The sequence below is a fragment of the Primulina tabacum genome, chromosome 6, assembly GCF_025594145.1.
Source record: "Primulina tabacum isolate GXHZ01 chromosome 6, ASM2559414v2, whole genome shotgun sequence".
NCBI classification, from domain to species: Eukaryota; Viridiplantae; Streptophyta; class Magnoliopsida; order Lamiales; family Gesneriaceae; genus Primulina; species Primulina tabacum.
In genome coordinates this window covers 44,115,195-44,137,056 of record NC_134555.1, presented here as the reverse complement: position 1 = coordinate 44,137,056, position 21,862 = coordinate 44,115,195, and the positions used below count along the sequence as shown (strand labels likewise).

Genomic DNA, 21,862 nt, shown 5'->3' with positions numbered 1-21,862 from the left:
AGACAAGATTTCGCATGTCTAAAGAGTTTGATGAAAATATTTAGAAATGGTTAAATAGATTAAAGATGTTCAAATGGAGCAGGTTTTTTTGTGAGATTTTTATTTATGAGTTGATCAATTATGTCTATATTTTTAATAAAAAATAATATTTTTATAAATCAATTTGACTTTTTGTTTATTTTTATTGTTCTTAATTTTCAGTCTGGATCTTGATTTTGATAAAGATTTTAAAATGTAATTCTAGTTAGAGCGAAATATCGGGAAATGGACTACACTAATCCTAATATTGACTCGATCGGCTACTGGCCCAGACGGCCATATATGTGAGCCAGCTGGTTTGGTTGTTGGGTAGCTGCAGCATGGAAAATCCAAGAAAGAAGGTTTTGCTTACCTCCAATGGAGATGAAATCTCTCTCAACATTGCCCGTCATTTACTTCAGCGCGGTTGTAGGTACGCCATTAATTCTTCTTCTTCTTTCTCCTGTTTGTTGCTCTGATTTCACGGGATCGATCTAGGCTAGTTTTGATGGGGGACGATGGGCAATTGAGGAGAGCAGTGGAGAAGATAGAGGCGTCCTTAGATGGGCGACGTGATGCGGTAGAGGTGGTGGGGTTGGATATGAAAGAAGAGAAAGCTGCGGTTTTTGAAGAAGCTGTCGGCACGGCCAAGAGAATCTTGGGAAGTTTGGATGCTTTCGTCAATTGCTATTCCTATGAAGGTAAAGCACTCTATGCCTTTCTGCACGTGCTCTCTATTGAATTTGTCACTTTTTCGGTTAGTAGCAATTTTCTTTTGCGACATGGTGTTACACCATATGAGTAATTAATTAATTAGATATCTAGTTCAAAAAGCTTGTGGTGTGGATCGACTGTAGTTTTTGCTGATCATTTTGCTCTGCTTTGCCATTTCGATTTCTCCCCTTTTGATGATGTTTTTTTTTGGGGGGGGGGGGGGGTTTAGAATACTACCTTCTTTGTTCTTTATATGGTTGTTAAAATCTGTCATCTGAGATGCAATCTATGTTAACTTGTGCGGCTTCCAAATTTCTGTTTAGTCCGTATTTCGTGCTGATTGGTCTTTAAGAGCCTGTAGTATTACAAGCGTCGCTTCGACAGCTTGCCTCAATCTTAAATCTTAATCGCACCTTCTATTTCGTTGGAAAAAAAACCATCTTTAGTTTTCTAATCAAGTTTTGCAACGAAGTATTCGGGGATTTCATTTTCCTCATGTTTGGGTTCTGTCGTACCTCTAACGAGGAGGTTTCATATTCACATCTATCCACGTTTTTTTTGTCTATACCTTGCAAGAACATGTGGTAGATGTAAACACTAGTTTTGTTGGATGGTCCTTATTTTCAATTAGGCGGTGCTGTATTCACATGTGTGCTTGTAAGAAAGTACAAGAGTATCGACTTATTACTTTGAATGAAACAGGAAAGATGCATGATCCTCTGTCTTTACCAGAAGATGAATTCAAAAATATAGTCAAAATCAATTTTATGGCTCCATGGTATCTATTAAAAGCTGTGGGTAAAACAATGCGTGATCAGCAATCGGGGGGATCTATCGTATTCTTAACCTCTATAATTGGAGCCGAGAGAGGGTTATATCAAGGAGCGGCAGCATATGGTTCATGTTTGGCTGGAGTGCAGCAGTTAGTGCGGGTAAGTTTGTAGCGCGTATTCTGGTCTCAACTCATTTTTTTCATTGTGTTCATTGGTTGTGGTGATTACTGATTTCTTTATTAATTAATATAGCTACCTGAAGAATTCATTATGTTCTTTACCATGCTAAAAATTTACTTTACAAATGATGGGCAGGCATCAGCAATGGAGATTGGGAAGCATCAGATAAGAGTAAATGCAATTGCTCGTGGCTTGCATCTTGACGATGAGTACCCTACTTCAGTTGGGAAGGAGAGGGCGCAGAAATTGGTAAAGGAAGCCACACCCTTACATCGGTGGCTTGACGTTGAGAAAGATTTGGCTTCAACTGTTATTTATTTGATAAGTGATGGGTCAAGGTACATGACCGGCACAACTATATACGTCGATGGTGGACAGTCTTTGGTTAGGCCTCGGATGCGATCCTACATGTGAAGTTTATAGTCTAATATATTAAGTTTTGTTAATTTATTTGAGCATGATTTCATGCAATCATGGCATGTAAATCGTAACTTGTTTATGAATCTTGTCCCGAGGAACCCTGATGACTGTATTCAAGATATAGTGAATTTCATATGTTTTGGTGGAGGTAAACTGGTAAAATTAGAATACTGCAGAACTAACGGACTATTTTTCAAAGTAGTCCTGTCGACGTAGCCACTTTGCAGACGAGAAGTTGTAAAATTCTTCTTTAAAAATACGTAAATCGGGGGAAAGTCCCTAGGATTCTCATCCCATTTAAGTTGTACGTAGGACAACCTAGTTGCATAATTGTTTGATGTCAAATGTGAATCGGGTTAAATTTTAGGCACACTGTGACTGTAGGGCCATGCATTTTAGGGTAAGCTTGAAATTGTCATTTGGAGTGCCTGCGAGGGTTTTGGAGAAGCAGCAGGGGTGAGTATTTTCTAAAATAAACGAATGAGATTATATTATTGGATAATATTAGAGTGTGAGGATAAGTTATAAATTTATCATATGAGATTTGTTAAATAAATTTAAGGTCAAAAATTTATTAGTACCCATTTTATTTGTACCAGTACGGATATAGAGTTTTTCAGTTGGGTCGACACAAAAAAAAAAAAAAAACAACTAAAAACATTGCTTTGAAATTTTTAGATATCACTAGAATGATTTCATGTTACATTAATGAGTCAAAAAATAATTAATTGGAAATCGAAATTAATTCATGTTACATGCAACTGTTTCATCCATAATCAAATTAACCACAGATGATTCTTCCTTCGTATATCTATTATTTATATTTATTTTATTATATATATATAAATATGTGATGAATTTACATTTATCTTCTTACTAGTTGCTTGCTTTACGTTAATTGTTTATTTTAAATGTGTCTTTTTTGCTCCTTATTCATATTTTAAATATGTGTGATTATTAGTATTTAATTTTTTATGTCTACCCACATTATAATATGTTATTTTTATTCAATGATATCTTTTCATTATTTAAATTAGTATTTGGTTTTTTTTATGCCTACCCACATTATAATATGTTATTTTTAATTCAATGATTTATATTTTTATTTATATTTTCATAATGATAATTAAATTAATTAAAGTTTAGAAATAACTCATTATCGAATTGTGAATTTTCTTTGATGGCTTATTTTTTTTTCATGTTCTCATGTGACAGTTTGCTAAAATTTATGTGTTTAAATTAAAGTTTTTTACAACCGAAATTTTTTTGCGTTTTATATTTATACATTATTTAAATAAAACACGGTAAAAGATCGTTGTGATTTGAGCCATCAATTTGGGTTATGTCTGTCGATTTGACCTGTACCGCCAAACAGTTTAAGTAAGTTGGGTTGAAATTTTGCCGACTCCTTTAAAGGTGAGCCTAAATGAGGTCGCACGAGTTTATATTAAATATCTATATATATAACATTATCGTTTTTCAAGTATGAATTTTTGATATAAAATAGAAAATATCATTTTGATTTCAAAATTGTGATGTTACCATCTTGTCCAAAAATTGTGGGTTGTTGAGACTTTTTGGCAGTCACTCAAAATTGAGTGTCAAAGTTGACATTTGAGTTGTATTGTTGGATTTCTGACAATATGTTCGTCAACATATTATTTTTAAATTATTTTTATCGGTATCGTGAGGGGTAAATATATTTATTACAATATATAAATATTACCATCTCTTTAAATTAATATTCACTTTCATGTTTGACATATTATGAGTCTTGGTAAAATGAAGAACAATAAATTCAAACAAGCGAATACAAAAAGTCTGGGGCGAAACCAGAATTATATGGTAGCGAAAATTAATATATAAATTTTTAGTGAATTTATCGATGTTAAGATGTATCATTAATATTATATCATATCATAATATATAAAAGTTCAACCTTGTAAATAAAATAAATCAAACATATATGAAATAAACAATCAAGTAATTTATTATAATTGTATTTTATTACAAGAATTCTTGTCAAACTCAGTGATTGTGGATTTAACATATATTAAATCAGCAAACTAAAGAGCGTGTCATTTAAACTAATTGAGTAATCACATATTCTTGAATTTCCTAATTAATTTTTTATCTTGATAATTTGTTTCATTTAATATTTTAAATTATAAGACATTGTTCCTATAACTAAAGACACATTTTTTAAAATATTCATAAGGACTCAATCACTAACTCATATGAAAAACATTTATCGACACGCTAAATTGAAAATATTTTAATTAATTCAGCGCATTTGCTGAAATTTTTTCTAATTAATTAAGAAAAATTCATTTACAATAATCATATTTAATCTTTTTGGGCTAACACCATTTATTTTATAAGATATTCATCGCAATTCTTTGTTTGTATGTTAATCTTTAAATCTGAATTATGATGTATATTGTTTTTATAAAAGTTCTTAAATAATTATTTAATACATTTATTCGACACTTCAATATTAACATTTTAAAATATATTAATTTTATATTGTATGCGTCCAACACTTCTAATCATGATTATAAAAATTCTAAAAATGAACTAGGTAGAACATAAAAAATTACATAATTAATCAAAAGAAATAAAATAAAAACTAAATAATTGTCTATTACCTATAAACTACTAATACCGATTTCTAAATATTGAATTCGGTGAGAGTGAATATCACTATGTACTAAAAAAATGAAAAGTTAATGCTTGAATGAAGTCACACTGTAAAGTTAGTGAAATAAAAACGAATGACAAAGTGGGTTAATAAAAATATTATAATAGGGTAAGTTGAATTAGACTTATATATATAAGTATCTCACTTGGTCTCACATTATGTTTTGTCACTGTACAAAGCGAAAGTTCATGCACTGTAGTGTTCTACATTTTCTTAATTTTTCTATTGATTTCAAATTTAATTTCATCATCTGTTGGTCTTTAAAGATATATTAGACTTTTTTCTAAACATCTAATATTAAATGTGATCAATTAACCAAATAATTATTATACTTTGTATACAATAATAAATAGATTAATATATTTGAAGATAAAAAAGTAATGTATTGAGAAGAATAAAAAAAATGTTAGAATTAATACTATAATTATCTAATGCCAATTTTAAATTTAACATCATACATTCGAAAATGTGTTTATTGAGGTAAATACTATGATGACAAACTAAAAATAATAATTTATTTATCATTGTAACGTAATAATAATGTGATCGTTATTCGGAATCAGAAAATGATGTACTTTGACTTTTTTTATTAAATTGTATAAATAATTCTTTCAATATTTTTAGTGGATAAACATGTTAAATCTATTAAAATTAAATCGTAGAATTTAATGACGAATATGAATGTATTAATTCAACTTTCAATTTGAGTTTCGGGATATATATATATGTATATGTATATATATTTCTGAGTTTTCTTTTATTTTAAAATATAAATTTTCAAATATATGAAAAGTGATTTTTTTTTCTCTACTACTTATGTAGAATATCAAGTATATATTCTACTCAAATGTCTTATAAATTCATATGATATCGTAAAAGGTTATTTGCATAAACTTATTTGTTGGGTACTGTAATTGATCATGTTGGGTAGAGTAATTGAAATGTTGTGCTTGAGCTGTTGTACTATTTAAAATATTTGATTTGCACTATTAACGTAATCTATAGATTTTGATAAAACAATAAACGCTTGAGCTTACAATTAGTATCAGAGCCAAGATCGCGACTTTGATTTTCATTGATTGCAATTGGTGCAATTATTAGGAGATAGATTGTCTGGTGCAATAATTGTTCACGATGGGTAGGCGCTTGAGTTGTATGATTTAAAGAATTGATTTGCATAGTTACCATCAGTTATAACTTTTGGTAAAACGACAAACGTTCAATTCTACATTATTCTATTGTAAAGCTAGAAGAAATATGTTGCATCAACTTTTAGTTTTGAATTGATCCCTTACATGTTACTCGATTTTTAAATTTAGAAGCATTCTACAGTTTCCAAATATTATTATATACTGAATTATAATTTTTCCCTTTCAAATTGGATAAATATACAATAAAACTCATGTAAATATTATTAACAAAAACATTTAAATGAAATATTGGAATTTTCGATATTCAAAATAAGAAATAAACAAAATTTGATCCTTGAGAAATAAGATATTTAAATAAAGTTATAATTGTCACAATGAAATAGTGCACTTACATGCATTTATCACTGTATTTTGCAACTAAAATGTCAAAAAAAGTTTTCACATATTATTTTTATATTATATTTAAAATAATTATGAATCTTAATTTTTATTATTTTGAGTTGGCTTTTGATATGAAAAATCATTGTGAATAAATTGAATTTGAAAATTCTTATATCTATGTATATTACATATTAATATATCAACCTAAGTCTAGGTAATAAAAAACTACAAATTGAACTTATTCATCTTCAATGTACACAAATTATATAGTAAAAATATATGACAATTAAGACAATGGAGTAGAATATATGTTCGCATATAACAAAATATATAGACAAGAAAAAAATAAAATTTTTTTTCTAGATATAAATATTTTTTAATAACTTTTTACGGTGAGTTGGAGAAGTTAAAATAGAAAAAATATTAACTCTTTTGGGTTAAAAAAAAATAGAAATGGAAGAAGTGTTTGTCATACAATGAATTCAGTTTCCAAATTAAATGTATACTATAAATTTATATTTACCGTTCAAACTTTATAAATGCAATGAATTTTTCTCAAGATAATGGTATACAAATGATCTCGTTAAGATATTTAAACAATTAAAAAAATTAAATATATTATTTTTCTAGAGATAATACCAATATGACATTAATACTTATGAGTTAATATGAAATATTAAAATAAGTGTCATAAGAGTCAGTAAAAAAATGATTTATTGTCAAAAATATTATTATTATAAATTAAAAATAAATAACAACATTTAATCAATATTTTTTTAAATCAATTCATCAGTACTTTTTATGTGATGATATATTGTTATAATAATTAGGGGCGAGCATTCGGTCGGTTCGGTTGCTGACCGAACCAGATTAGTCATAACCGGATCGAATCGAAATATTTAGCAATAATCGAACCGACCGAATTAATTTTTATAACCAATGAAACCGAACCGAATTAAAATCGGTTAATTAACTGATTTTTTTTTAAAAATTGTGATTTAACTTTAATTATATTTGTACTTTTTTTGAACACTACAGTCTACACAAATGCATAAAAGCATAAAATCACATACATCATAAATTTTTCTTTAGAATTACGGCTGATTTTAAAATTAAAAATTAAAAATATATTAAAATTGATAAATAATAAAAATTTAATAAATAATAGTATTTATTATATCGGTTAATTCGGTTAGCCGATTTCAAAATTTTGAAAACCATAATCGAACCGAATTAACTGATATAGCCGAATTTTTTTAATTTGAAAACCGAATTTTCGAAATAACCGAATTTTTGAATCGATTCGGTTCGGTCGGTTAATTCAATTTAACCGAAATTTTGCTCAGCCCTAATAATAATGTATAGTTTATATGTTATCAAGTATAATTATCTAATAAATTAATGGTGATCAGGAAAGTAAAAGCAATCAGTAGAAAGTGTTGTCAATTTATATGAAAGAGAATAATAATCAAACAACATTGTAAATAAAAAATTACATATAATTGATTGTAAAAACAGATTGTAATAATTGAATATTGTAATAAAATATATGTATTATTGAGAGAATATGACAAATAAAAAAAGAAAACAATATGATAAAAAAGATATAAGAAAATTTTTAGTAGTCTGAATCTTTTTTTTAAAATTAAAAAATAAGTTTTTTTTTCAAATTAGTTACATATGCTAATTAACACGAATTGTCAAAGTTTACAATAATATTATTATTATCTTTTGTTGAGTTAACTAATTTTATTTCAAATTCTAATTACTTCAACATATGTTTCCCACTTGCACGTGTATTATTTCTAGTATATATATATATATATATATATATATAGTGCAAAATTAAGTTTGGGTTGATTTTATTTGTTTGTTCTTCTTTTTCTTTTGTTTGACAAGTACCGACCCAAAAAAGAAAAATATCGAGGATGTCGGATGTACCTATTTAGTTAATTATGAAGTATTCCATTTAATGAAAAGCATCATTAAGCAATTGAATATTGAACTTTTATTTACTACTCTAACAACATATACATAATTTTAATATATCCATTAATTAAAGTAGACAATATATAGATGGATGGTACTATTAAAAACAAAAATTATAATTTAATTTTACTTTAAATTTCGATCATTCAAAGTTGTAGATACTATTTAATATATATGACGTTGATCAAGCTAGAGTAGCTTATTCTGATGGAAGAGAACCAATCAAGATCAATGTCATCGTATGCTTTCTAATTTAATTTTCTCTATAAATATATACATACGAACTAACTCAACACCCATACATACCAACAAGCCTGAGGATTCGACCACATCGTGAACCAGGACCAAGTTCACCCTCAGCAGGGCGAAATGGGAAGAGATGCAACTCAGATGCTTGATTGAATTTGCGAGCACTACTACTAGTTCATCTGCTAATATTTGGTTTTTATATCAATCTTGATTTGAATATCCTAAAATATTATTATGCATGCTTCCATCCATCTATCTATCTATCTATACCTTGTGGTTCGATCAAAATCTTAAAATATAGAATTCTTTATATAAAATAATAATTAAGTCCTCAAACATTTGCATTGGGATGGGGGCAGAGTAGTTGGAAACCACGGTTTTCCCCTTTCCGTTCACGTGGATTGACTCTTCCTAGTCGATTCTTTTCTGTATGTCCCAAAACACACTTGTGCTTCAATTTTCTCGCATCCCATGTTTAATTTCGATGCCACTCTTGCCTCTATTGCCAGCTCCTTCACGTGGGCCAAAGTTCAAATAGTTAGCAGCTTTTAATGTGTGGGTTGATTTTCTCCGACTGGACACTTTTAAGTTTTGCACATTGTTTTCTTTTGTTGTGTTGTGCGAAAGAAGCAGACCCCATTAATGACTTCCCCATACCATACGTACAGAGCCAAAAACATGCCACTTTCTATAGCTTCGACTTCTTGAATGCACGAAGCAGTAAATGCTGATGATCTTTTCAACTGCCTCCATAATTGTACCCTTCTTTATTTCCTAATTCTGCCAACATCTTTTGTTTTCCTTTCTTTTTTTTTTCCTCGCATTCGCAGCGATTCATCTAAGAATTTTACTTTTACTATTGTCGTCCATTTCTTTTTCTCTGCTTATGTTGATAATAATGAAAAAAACTTACATTTTACTGACGGGTTGGTTTAGATTGTTTCTTTCCGCTTGTTATGTCGTTTATTGACAAGCTTATCATTAGTCTTTAGTGATTTTCCTCCATATGTGTATTGCATTGAAATTTCCATGTGCAGTTTTCCTTCGGTTCTTGTTATACCGCGTTCTTAAATACGGTGTAAATTGTGTTCATTTCCAGTATCAAACGTTCATTCAAGAACTTGCCATTTAAGCTGTTTATGGGTGGGCATGTTTCTGTTTCCTATTAGCTGGTTGAAGTTGCAATCTTGTTAGGGGTTTCTGGAAATTGGACGGATTACAGTTGGAATTCGGAGATGATTTATTCAAGAACTTTCGTTCTGATGCTTCTTTCGTGGATATTTTTCGCTTCAAGCACCATTCAGTTGGGAAGCTATGAAACGCAAGTTCTTCTCCAGTTACGGAAGCATATGGAGTACCCGATGTTTTTAAATGTCTGGGAAAATTTCAGTGGTGATTTGTGTCACTTTGCATCCCCTCCACAGATGAGCATCAAGTGCGAGAATGACTCTGTTACTGAGCTCATGATAATGGGAGATAAGCCTTCAAAGGTCGGTGAATTTAATGGATTTGCTTTGCCGAATCAAACCTTATCTCAGAGTTTCTCTATAGATTCTTTTGTGGTAACATTGACTAGGTTGCTTAGCTTAAGGGTGGTTAGCTTAGTGTCATTAGGCATTTGGGGACCCCTACCGGATAAATTGTACAGGTTAAATTCACTTGAAGTTTTGGATTTGAGTTCAAATTTTATATTCGGTTCCATTCCTCCCAGGATGTCACGATTGGTGAAGCTTCGGACATTAACATTGGATGGGAACTTTTTCAATGATACAGTCCCCGAATGGTTGGATTCCTTGACAAATCTCGCCAGACTAAGCTTAAAGAACAACAGGCTGAAGGGTCCTCTTCCTTCTTCAGTTTCTAAAATTACAACACTGTCTGAACTTGTTTTATCTCACAATTTGCTTTCCGGGAAGTTGCCTGATTTGACAGGCTTGTCTAATTTACAGTTACTGGATTTGAGAGAGAACAATTTTGATTCTCAACTGCCCTTTGTGCCAGCAGGACTGGCTAATGTGTTTCTGAGCAATAACTCATTTTCGGGTCTAATTCACGAACAATTTGGTACGCTGAATGAACTTCAGCGTCTTGATCTGTCAAAAAATTTTCTGAGCGGGACCCCTCCTGCGGCATTGTTCTCTTTGCCAAATATCAGTTACTTGAATTTGTCATCAAACAATCTTGGTGGGTCACTTCAAGAGGATCTCAAGTGTGGCGAAGCACTTAGTCTGGTTGATCTTTCTGACAATAGATTCATAGGTCTGCTTCCTAGTTGCTTAAGCACTGCGGATAATAGATTAGTTAAAATTATTGGAAATTGCTTCTCCATTGACTCCAGAAACCAGCATCCTGCAGCATACTGTAAAGAATTGGATAAAAGAAAAAAAAAATCCACAGTGAAGGAAATATATCTGCTGGTTGGTGTAATTGGGGGTATAATATTTATTGTGCTGACCCTCTTGGCAGTTCGGCTTCTCTTTTTCTGTAAAAGACGGCACAAACAGGGGACAATAGTTCAACGTAGCCCAGCTAAGGTCGTACAAGATGATCCACCATCATGGATTTCCCCTGAACTTCTAGTAAATGCCAGTAAGTTCAATTGAAAATAAGTTTTGAATTGTATTTTATTCTTCAGTGATGTTTAGCATATAAGGACTTTTACTTGAGGTATTGGAAGTGTCTCCCTGAGCTACACTGTTCCTTTGATATTGTTATTATCAATTTTGTGAGTACAAGCTCATTGTGGATTGTTTGGGTTCCGTCAACTTTTACCTTTTTCTGCACTTCAGGGATCATTTCTCTAGCAGCAAAAATGGGGACGCAAAATGCTCCAGCTTATACGGTGTTTTCTATTGAAGAATTGGAAGAAGCCACAAATGGTTTTCATCAAGCGGTTTTATCGGGCGAGGGCTCCATTGGAAAGGTACCTCACAACATTGCCATGGACTCTCACTGCCCTTGTATGCATTAAAGTTTTTAATGAATATGATAGAGAGAAACGGCGATGAAGTGTTGGTGTGACATCCTTTTTTTCTGCTTGGAACCATGGTTTCAAGGCCACTTTTCGCGGAAAAGTAAATAAACTCTTATGTTCAAGCAGTAAATTTCTTTTTCTTTGTCCATCTTTGGTTTTTACTGGCACGTGTCATTGAAAATATTTGTCATGTCCTACTTAATGTTCATGGATGCATTTACCTTTTCTGTTAGATGCCGTTATAATGATTCATAATGCAGTAAATGTGCGTTAAAGGTTATCTGATCTTGACTTGAGGGACAGACTTTAGTAAAAGATTTTGATGAAGTGAACTAACGAATAAATAAGCGTAGTTAACTCAAAATCATTTTCACTGCGAGGAAACTGTTAAGAGAACCGCGTTACATTCCCAATCATTTCTGCTGTTTATAGAAAACGGAGTAAGCTTATGCAAAGCAATGTCTTGCAACTTTGTTGGGATATACATTTCTTAGCATTCCTCCTCCATTTCTTCAGGCTTACAAGGGAAGGTTAGGAAATGGAACCCTCGTTGCAATACGATATATGGCTTTACAGAGAAAATACTCAATTCGGAACCTCAAACTGCAGCTGGATTTGCTCTCAAAACTCTCACACCCGCACCTAGTTGACCTTCTAGGTCATTGTATTGATTCAGCAACAGATAGATTGTTCCTTGTGTATGAATTTGTTCCCAGTGGGAACTTTCGATCTCTTCTTTCAGGTACCTGAATCACTCTGGGTCTTAAATTATCGAGGAATCCTTTGTCTATGTCTACAAGGAGGATGCAAACCATGTGTTGAACTCTTTAGAACTTAAATTGTACCATGATCTTTCGCAGAAACAAGTCCTGAAAAGGTACAAAAGTGGTCGGACAGATTGGCGGTGCTGATTGGTGTTGCCAAGGCTGTACATTTTTTGCATACTGGGGTTATTCCCCCCTGCTTCAGTAATCGGCTGAAGACAAATAATGTACTGCTTGACGAGCACGGGATAGCAAAACTGAGTGACTACGGGATGTCCATCATTGCAGATGAAACGGAAAATGCTGAAGTATGCCCTCTTTAATATTTAGACCGTATTTGGATAATATTGTATGAGCTGCATCTAAACAGTTTCACGTTTCTGGTTGTAGGCGAAGGGCTATGGATTCAAACCGAGGTAAAAAAAAGGTTCCTTTTATAGCTTTTCCATCTATGAACACTAATCACAACAAAAATGCTGCGTCTTTACTAGTTCATCTTTCCATAATTGCAGTAGAGTGGTTATAGTATTTCTCAAACAAAGTCATCGTTTCCAATTCAGTGTTATTTTTAAGAAATGGTTTGTTCCCAGGCATGAGGCAAAGTTAGAGGATGATGTTTACAGCTTCGGGTTTATAATGCTTGAATCCCTCGTGGGTCCTGTTGTTAGTGAAAAAGGAGAAGAATTTCTTGTGAATGAAATGGTAAGTAGCCGCAATCTTCTAAACGAAATTCAAATGATCATCGTCAGCTTGAGAAATAGCAAATAATCTTATCTGCAATAAAATGAAATGCCAGGCATCCTTCAGCAGCCAAGATTACAGGCGAAAAATAGTGGATCCGGTCGTGTTAACCACTAGCTCGCAAGAGTCGTTATCGATTGTCATCTCTATCACTAATAAATGTATATCGCCTGAATCCTCCAGTCTTCCCTCGTTCGAGGACGTTCTCTGGAATTTGCAATACGCGGCTCAAGTCCAGACCACTGCTGATGCAGATCAGAAATCAGATACATCACAAACAGAGCTTCAGTTAAGATGAGAATGAGTGTTGTTTTTGTAATGCGCATGGAGAAATCTACTGATTACAGCCTGTCTGTCAAGATTCTATGAATTTTTTACTGAAACATGTGAGAAAGCCAGTTGTTGCCAGAATTGCCAAAATCCAATCACACGTACAACTTTTTTTTTTAGCAACATAATCTTGATAGAGACATGTCAACCACCAGCTGGATGCAATAATTGTTTGTTTTTTTGTAAATTTTGGGTATCTATAATACAATTTTGCCCATATAAATTTTAGCGAATGTTGTTTTATTATCTGAGGGGATATGCATGCATGCATGTTAACGAGATCCTACTTATGTGGGTATTACCCTCAATTCATTTCAATGGGTAAGATCTTGTCACACATACAATTTCAAAAAAAAAAAATGGGTCCAACTTCTTTAGAATTTTTATTTCAATGATATTTTTACATATTCGACGATGTTTAAAATAATGACAGTCTTTCTTTACGGGAGCGTTTGGTACGCGTGATTAGGCGGGATTATTTTTTTATCCTGCCTAGTCAGCTGTTTGGTACGCGTGATTATTTAACCAAGTCAATCCCTCCTATGAATGATTAGGTTATATTAGGTAGGTTAAAATAATACCTCCTCAACCCGTAGGATTATTTATCCAACTCTTAATACCTCCTATTTTTCCAATTTTACCCTTCTCTTATATTCAAACTCACCACCACTTCCCGCCACCGACCGCCGCCGGCCGACCACCGGCGCCGGCGCTGGCCGATTTTTCCGGCCGACCATTTCCGGCCGGCCGGCCGCCGGCCACCGCCGCGACTGTCGCCGTCGCCGCGTAGGGAAAGGGCAATTTTGTCTTTTTATCAAAAAATTCAAAATTATCCTACACTTAAAAATTTTACCAAATATAATATTATTTTACACCATATATTACGATCATACCACAATCATTTTCTTTATCAATTAGATACTAATCATTAGTTTATCTTATTCTTCCAAACACACGTAGGCTACATGAACAATCCGACATGGGCTGTTGTCGTATATGGAATTTATTATATTAAAAAGAAAATGCACACCGACACTAAATCAAATATACATTTTTGGAGCAAACATTCAACGCCGCTGTTTATTTGTTTCGTTTAATTTATATATTTATTTTTTAGAAATAAAATATTATTTTTATTCTTTCAATAACAATAATAATAACAATAATAATAACAATAATAATAAAATTTTCTTCAAGTATCGAAAAAGACATCCCAGATAAATTGTTCGCTTCGCTCTCAACCTGCCGCTGCACCTTGTCTCTTTCTTCCTCACCCTATCTCCTCCAAAACGCATCGTTTGTGGCTCTCCTCTTCCTCACCCACTTCCATTGTGCTCTGTTAGCTGCCTTAATTATCCTAATGTACGGTGCCGTAAATATGACGCTTTTATTCATTCTGCATTCTGCTACTACTCGAGTTATTTTCTTGTTTCTTTGTTTCATCTAATCACATTAATCTCAAAGAGTTTGCTCCGTAGTATCTGGATCTGGGTTTATCTGATTATCTCGAATAAACTCGATTTGTTTGGGGAATAAATAACTTTTCTTGTTCCAGCTTATTACAGAGCATTGGCGGTGAATGGAGTGATTTATTTTGTCTTTTTTTTTCTTTCTCAATTTCCTTTTTAACTCGTGATGTTTAATAAATCTTCAAGTGGCTTTGTAGAGTTGTTTCCGGACAGTGTCATGTGAATACTGAACTATATTCAGGCGTAGGTAATAAAGTTTGTGGTTACCATGGAACCGCATTGATGATTATCCAGAGCTGAATGAACCTGCATGTGCAATCATTTATTGTTTCAACCTCTCTCTCTTTCTTTCTTTCTGGAAATAGTCTTCAATGCACTGGATGGTTTTGTTTTGAAGTCACGTTTTTGTGTTGGCAATGAATGTGCATTATCTGAACTAAAGATCCATTCTTGTTCAAGTGTAACCAATAATTGTTTACATGATTTGTTTATTGAGTGGGGTTTTCTTTTTTATTTTATCTGTTCAGGCACATTGTTCCGACTGAGGAGCTAGTAGGTGTGTTTGTGTAACCATGGTTCTAGGTCTGAGGACCAATACCAGGAAAGGCCCTTCGGCTCAGCTTGATTATATAATCCACATCAAGGAGGTTAAGCCCTGGCCCCCATCTCAGTCACTGAGAAATCTTCGTGGTGTTCTGATCCAATGGGAGAATGGTGATAGGAATTCTGGCTTAACCAATCAAGTCGTCCCTTTGCTTGATACTGGGGGTGCTGATGGTGATGGAAGGATTGAATTCAATGAATCTTTTAAGCTTCATTTTTCGCTGTTGCGTGATATGTCTGTCAAAGGAGGGGACGGGGAAACGTTCCAGAAGAATTGCATCGAGTTCAATCTTTATGAACCAAGGAGGGACAAGACGGTGAAAGGTCAGCTACTGGGAACGGCTGTTTTGGACTTGGCAGATTATGGTATTGTTAAAGAGAGTTTTAGTATTAGCGTTCCCATTAACTGTAAACGGACATATAGGAACACCGCACAGCCACTTCTTTTCCTTAAAATCCAGCCATTTGAGAAGAGCCGTACGAGCTCCTCTTCGAAAGACAGCTTGATGAGAGAAGCTTCAATGGACAGAAATCATTTTGAATGTGTTTCTACATTAATGAGGGAAGAATATGCAGAAGAAGCCGAGGTTGCGTCATATAATACTGATGATGATGTTTCTTCGCACTCGTCTCAGGCCATTACTTCTTCAGCAGCTGAATCTAATGGGAGTTTATCACCTCAACATAAAGAGGTAAGATACCTCACCATTGCTCCAACACCTTTTATTTGTTAATTCTGTTTTCTGGTTTATAATTTCATAATTCTGTGTGAAGTCTCTGTAGCCTGTAGTACAAATATCGGAGGTTCTATCTTAGTAGTTTATCGGTCGACTAATACTCAATTGTTCTTTAGTTGATAAGTTGTATATGATGATTTGATGGCGAGGTGGCAATCAATTGCAGAACATGGCAATTGCTGAGAATGGTAGTGCTGGAGAGGCAAACAATGGCCATGCCCCTGATCATTTTGTTGAGAAATTAGACGAGAAGAAAATGACTGAATCTAATGTGAATTTGACCGGAGATTCATCCAGTTCATCTTCGATGGAATTATCTTCTGATCTTGCTTGGATTTCAAGAAAAATTATTTCCCGAAGTTTGCAGCCATTAGCTGCAGAAGGAAAGGGGAAAGAACAGAGTTCCAACATAGAGGATGAAGAACATGAAAGTGGATGCGCCATTATTCTGGAAAATACTGTGGATGGTGGGAGGGATGAGGCGAAACAGCCAAGTTCTGATGAAGGCAGTTTAACCTGTCCTATTGCCCAAGAAAAAATTGCAGACTTAGATAACAGAACCAATAATACATGGGATTCTGCTCTTAACCTCAGTCACGATGATGCGGATGCTTCATTTTCACAAAAAGAAGATATGCTTGAGGGTGAAAGGACTAACTCTTCCCAAAATGGTTCCGCAGACAATGATACTGGAGAAAATAATCAAGATTATGTCGACAAAAAAACTGTGGATGAAAAAGGGCAGCAAATTGAGGATAGACCATTGGCTGGCTCTTCTCCAGTTGACGTCCAGAAGCAAGTAATATTGTTTGAAAATGGTCAGGTTTCTGGCTCCGAGGAAAATACTGCTTTTGTTAGTGATTTGTCAACTAGTGACAAGTCAAAGCAAGTAAAATCAGTTCGATCACCACCTGAATCAAACAGGAGAAATGGATCAGTCCGAAGCAGTGAGCATAAAGACACTAGGTTGTACACAATAGAAACAAAAAACCTGCTTTCAGATAGTGTAGTACAGCATTTGGAAAACAGAATTAAAAATCTAGAAGGTGAGTTGAGGGAGGCTGCTGCTATTGAGATTAGCCTATACTCTGTAGTTGCAGAACATGGAAGCTCCGCGACTAAAGTTCATGCACCAGCTCGACGCCTGTCAAGGCTCTATTTTCATGCTCGCAGACAGAATCCAAATTCGAGGAGAGGGAGTGCTGCCAAAAGTATTGTATCTGGATTAGTGTTAGTTACAAAAGCATGTGGAAATGATGTTCCGAGGTATGATTGTGCATTTCACCCTTATTTTTTTATTCTATTTTTTGGAGTGTAAGTTAAGATAGTGCATTTCACCCTTATTTTTTTATTCTATTTTTTGGAGTATAAGTTAACAAATACTGCTGAATGCAGTCAAACTTGTGAACAACCTTGGCTTTGTCCAATCTTCATACCCGTAGCCTGTCTTTGTTTTATGAAAGTTAATATAAACTGAAAAGTAGGACTGAAGTAGTTGCTAACAAGTCAATTATTGTGCATCAAAAGAATCTAGATTTTCTCTCTCAAATTTGGTTTTGCTGCTGAAGTGATCATTCAGGAATCTATTTGATGATCGCAGTTAAGTTAATCAGATGCTAAAATATGTTGTTTCAATTTCAGATCAATTCATTGCAAGCATAGAGTCGTGTCTTTTTATTTCTTCCATTATTATTTACTTATAGTTTCATCTTATCTAACATTCTTGATACTACCTTAATTGTTATACAGATTAACTTTCTGGCTTTCAAATTCAATTGTACTTAGAGTGATAATGAGCAAGTCTCTTGGGGCCAGTCAGCTACCTATTTCTATTAGACCTGTCACTGAAACATCGGGGGACCGGAATGGAAAGAAGAAAACATCGCCGCTTAAATGGGAGTCCTTTCCCATCAAGGGTATGAGAAGCGCTGCAGATGGAAGTGTTGGTGACTGGGAGAACCATCTAGCATTTGCCACTGCATTAGAAAAGGTTGAAATGTGGATATTTTCCCGGATCATTGAGTCTATATGGTGGCAGGTATTCTCTTTATTTCATTCTTCAGGGTCATTTGTCAAATTCTGTGTAAGTTTGGAGTTGCCAATCTGGATAACACGTCGTCCAAGACTTACTCTTGTTAAATTTGGATATTATCATTTGGGACTTGTATATTTGCTAGCTTTGACCTGAATAAAACAACCAGTTGCGTCTTTGTTATTTTTCCAGACTTTTACCCCTCACATGCAGTCTGGTGCTGCCAAATCGATTTATAGAAGTATGGATTCTGACTCTAGCAAGTTACACCTAACAACATCTAGTTCAAGTGAGCAACTACAGGGAAATTTTTCTTTGGAACTCTGGAAAAAGGCTTTCAGAGATGCATGTGAAAGGATATGTCCTGTACGAGCTGGAGGACATGATTGTGGATGTTTGCCCCTTCTTTCTAAGCTGGTAATCTTTACATGCTTATGCGCAGGGGATGTGCCTTGAAATGTTTAAATGTGCTCAGCTAATGCATGACATAAAGTTTGAAAAGTTTTTGATGGATATCAAGTAATATGACAACAGAGATATGAACTTGAGAGGAGTTTATTCTAACGACGATGAATTTTTTTCCTTGTCTTGAAAGGAATAATTTTAATTTTCAGCGTTTTTAAACATCGGATGTATGCAACAATTCCTTTGTTTTTTGGATTTAATTCGGTAGCTACCTAGTGTGTTAATTACTAGACAAATGAGCAATTTGCACCTCAAATAAATTTTGACGTCCTCTAAAACTGAAATATTTACCGATTATGATGTACACTTTCTCATGATCAGATAATGGAGCAATTGATTGCCCGATTAGATGTCGCTATGCTCAATGCAATCCTTCGAGAATCAGCTGATGAAATCCCAACAGATCCTGTGGCTGACCCCATTAGTGATGCTGACGTGCTTCCTATTCCAGCGGGGAAAGCTAGCTTTGGTGCTGGTGCACAACTGAAAAATGCGGTGAGCATTACTTGTAAATACTTTCACTCATAAATCACAACACTCAAATTCAAGTAACTAGTGTAAATGTTTGTCACTTTACTTTATGCATACAAAGAATGAAATAAGCTTTTGTTGAGCAATCTACGTTGATACTGGCTTCCCCAAATTATATTCGTTTATGTTTTGCTATTGATTGCCGTGGAAGGTGCATGGAACCTTGAACCATCTTTTTAATCCATGTGTTGAATATAACAGATTGGACATTGGTCTAGATGGCTTACAGATCTCTTTGGCATTGATGATGATGAATTGCCTGAAAACGAGAGTGGCTCAGAAACCGCTGATGATGATGAGCAAAGATCATCTGATACGACATCAAAGCCTTTCCATCTTCTCAATGCACTAAGTGATCTTATGATGCTTCCAAAGGATATGCTATTGAGTCAAACAATTAGAAAAGAGGTTTAGCTTGTACCTTGGAACATTTTTAAGCCAAATTGCATCGTGGTTTCTTTATTCACGAGGTTTTGCTTGTGGCCCTAGGTTTGTCCAACATTTGGTCCTCCGCTAATAAGAAGGGTTCTCAACTGTTTCATCCCTGATGAGTTTTGTCCTGACCCAATTCCTGGAGTTGTGCTTGAGGCCTTGAATTCCTGGGTAGAATCATCTGTGAAGAACCTTAATTTTTATATCATTAATTTTTTGTTTCTTTCTCCTTGCTGCATTTCTTTTACCATTTCAATGGTACTGGCATTCGTTACAGTGGAATTATTGATTCATTAATGAACTCTCAGGATTCTTTTGATGCCGAGGAAGATTCCATTATGACCTTCCCATGTGCTGCAGCACCAGTTGTGTATGAGCCACCATCAGCTTCTTCTATTGCCGGCTTCTCAGGTGAAAGTGATGGCCATTCTTTGCTGACACGAAATGGATCCTCGCTACTCAAGAAATCTCAGACGAGCGATGATGAGCTTGATGAATTAGATTCACCGTTGAAATCTGTCCACCTTGACTTCTCGCACTCATCTCCATCTTCTGCAAAGCCTACTTGGATATCAAACAAGAATGGAAGCCTAAATGTCGTAAGATATCGACTTCTTCGGGACATATGGATGAACAGCGAGTAAACCCTTTGGCCCTGTATTGCATGCGAACCTGCAAATTCAGCTGCTGAAAGTGGCGGAGATGAGAGAACCATGTGATGTCAGTAGGAATAATATGTATAGGCATTAAGTTGTGTTTTTTTCCTGTGCTTTCTCTTTTCTCTTCTTGAGATTGCGTTTGATGCACACGCAAGAAGAATTTGTTGCAAACGAATTTCCTTTCTATGTACATGTTATTGACCTTACAAAACTGACGTTCCCTCGGCAGTTTCGCTTGTATCTTCTCTGTTTTAAAGGGTTCCGATCATTAAACAACCCACTTTAACCAAAGTAAAATAACATACGGAAAAACATGAGAATGCAATGCAATATCTGACACACAAAGCTTATTATTTGGGCAAAAATATTTTCCAAGAAAGATGCTATACCATAAAATTTACTCATTTAATCTAATGGAACATATCGTTTTGCAAAATTCTGCTCTCGGCTCGTTAGTTTACACTCATTTCGGTGAAAAAATATGCTACAAAAAGAACTCTACACGTCTCTCAATCAAAACTGGATATACTCGCTACAAAAACAATCCAACGAACTCTACCACACCCATATTCTTGTAGATACAATCACACCAGAGTGAAACAAGCCCGTGTTTTGTTTTCTATTACTATTTTCTTCAAAATTCTCGCTTCTTTCGTACTAAGATTAATCATTAACAGAAATGAAGATTGACAAGAATAGTTCTTATTTTTATCACCGCCATCTGTTTTCCTTTCTTGTTTGGCCTTGCTATCAGGCACAATCGTTTAGATTTTTCTTCAATAAATTTGTTGAGATGCTAGTTCACTTTCCGTCATTTGACCGTTCTTCATCTCGATGCAACATCAAAACGACAAGGTTCTATTTACTTTGATGACTTTAGCTCTCTATTATTAAAATAAGTAAACATTAACTAAGATGAAAATAAAAGAGATTTAGCAACAAACCTGAAAAAATTACTTTCAATATGTCCTCCAAATTCTATTGCTTGTTTTCTCACAATCATTCAATTTTTTTCATTCTCATATACATCTATTCGCCAAGTTGATTTTCAAACGGTGAATTCTGAAATTCTAGGATTATCAATTTTAGTCAAATATCTTTGTTCTTCAATACTAACTTTCAAAAATACATAGACATGTACAGATAAAAATTAAAATTTAATGAGCTATGTATGATTTACTCTTTTATATTTTGATAACATAACTTTAAAAATACAGATTTGTTAAATTCAGTCAAAGATTGATCATAATTTGACTAATATATATCAAGTATACCTTTTTGCAAAAATAAAATATCCAAGTGCCATTTAATCAAAAGTTCATATACATTGTTTGCTATGTAACGCGTGTCAGACACTTGAATGTGCCAAAAATATTGAACCTAAGGTAAAATCGATCTCTTAATTGAATCATGCATTATTTGAGTCATTTACAATTGTTCATGTATCAAATTGTCTATTTATCAATAATTTATGTACCAAAATTATTATTTTTACTATATATTATATTACATTATTAAAGTTGAGACATCGATAACATCCACTTTTGGT

General features: G+C 33.8%; 3 protein-coding genes across 4 annotated transcripts; all 3 read left to right on the top strand.

The window, feature by feature from the left end:
* Positions 1-234: 234 nt before the first annotated feature.
* On the top strand, positions 235-2,258 carry LOC142549899 (uncharacterized). Its single transcript, XM_075659123.1, has 4 exons — positions 235-451; positions 517-719; positions 1,435-1,664; positions 1,821-2,258. Exons 1-4 carry the CDS (start codon positions 360-362, stop codon positions 2,097-2,099), a joined length of 804 nt encoding a protein of 267 aa, XP_075515238.1. The 5' UTR covers positions 235-359; the 3' UTR covers positions 2,100-2,258.
* A 6,688-nt stretch (positions 2,259-8,946) lies between these two features.
* Positions 8,947-13,486, top strand: LOC142549896 (putative inactive leucine-rich repeat receptor-like protein kinase At3g03770). Its single transcript, XM_075659118.1, has 7 exons — positions 8,947-11,165; positions 11,366-11,499; positions 12,067-12,292; positions 12,411-12,622; positions 12,705-12,730; positions 12,905-13,016; positions 13,111-13,486. The coding sequence occupies exons 1-7, from the start codon at positions 9,812-9,814 to the stop codon at positions 13,351-13,353; spliced, it is 2,307 nt and encodes a 768-aa protein (XP_075515233.1). The 5' UTR covers positions 8,947-9,811; the 3' UTR covers positions 13,354-13,486.
* Positions 13,487-14,586: 1,100 nt separating this feature from the next.
* Positions 14,587-20,553, top strand: LOC142549894 (uncharacterized). 2 transcript variants are annotated; one of them, XM_075659116.1, is made up of 9 exons: positions 14,587-14,747; positions 15,382-16,149; positions 16,361-17,460; positions 17,944-18,232; positions 18,419-18,643; positions 19,013-19,186; positions 19,424-19,630; positions 19,712-19,825; positions 19,963-20,553. In XM_075659116.1, the coding sequence occupies exons 2-9, from the start codon at positions 15,427-15,429 to the stop codon at positions 20,296-20,298; spliced, it is 3,168 nt and encodes a 1,055-aa protein (XP_075515231.1). In that variant the 5' UTR covers positions 14,587-14,747; positions 15,382-15,426; the 3' UTR covers positions 20,299-20,553. The 2 variants fall into 2 exon arrangements, with proteins under 2 accessions (XP_075515231.1, XP_075515232.1); XM_075659117.1 differs by lacking the exon at positions 14,587-14,747 and adding an exon at positions 14,810-15,101.
* The last annotated feature ends 1,309 nt before the right edge of the window (positions 20,554-21,862 follow it).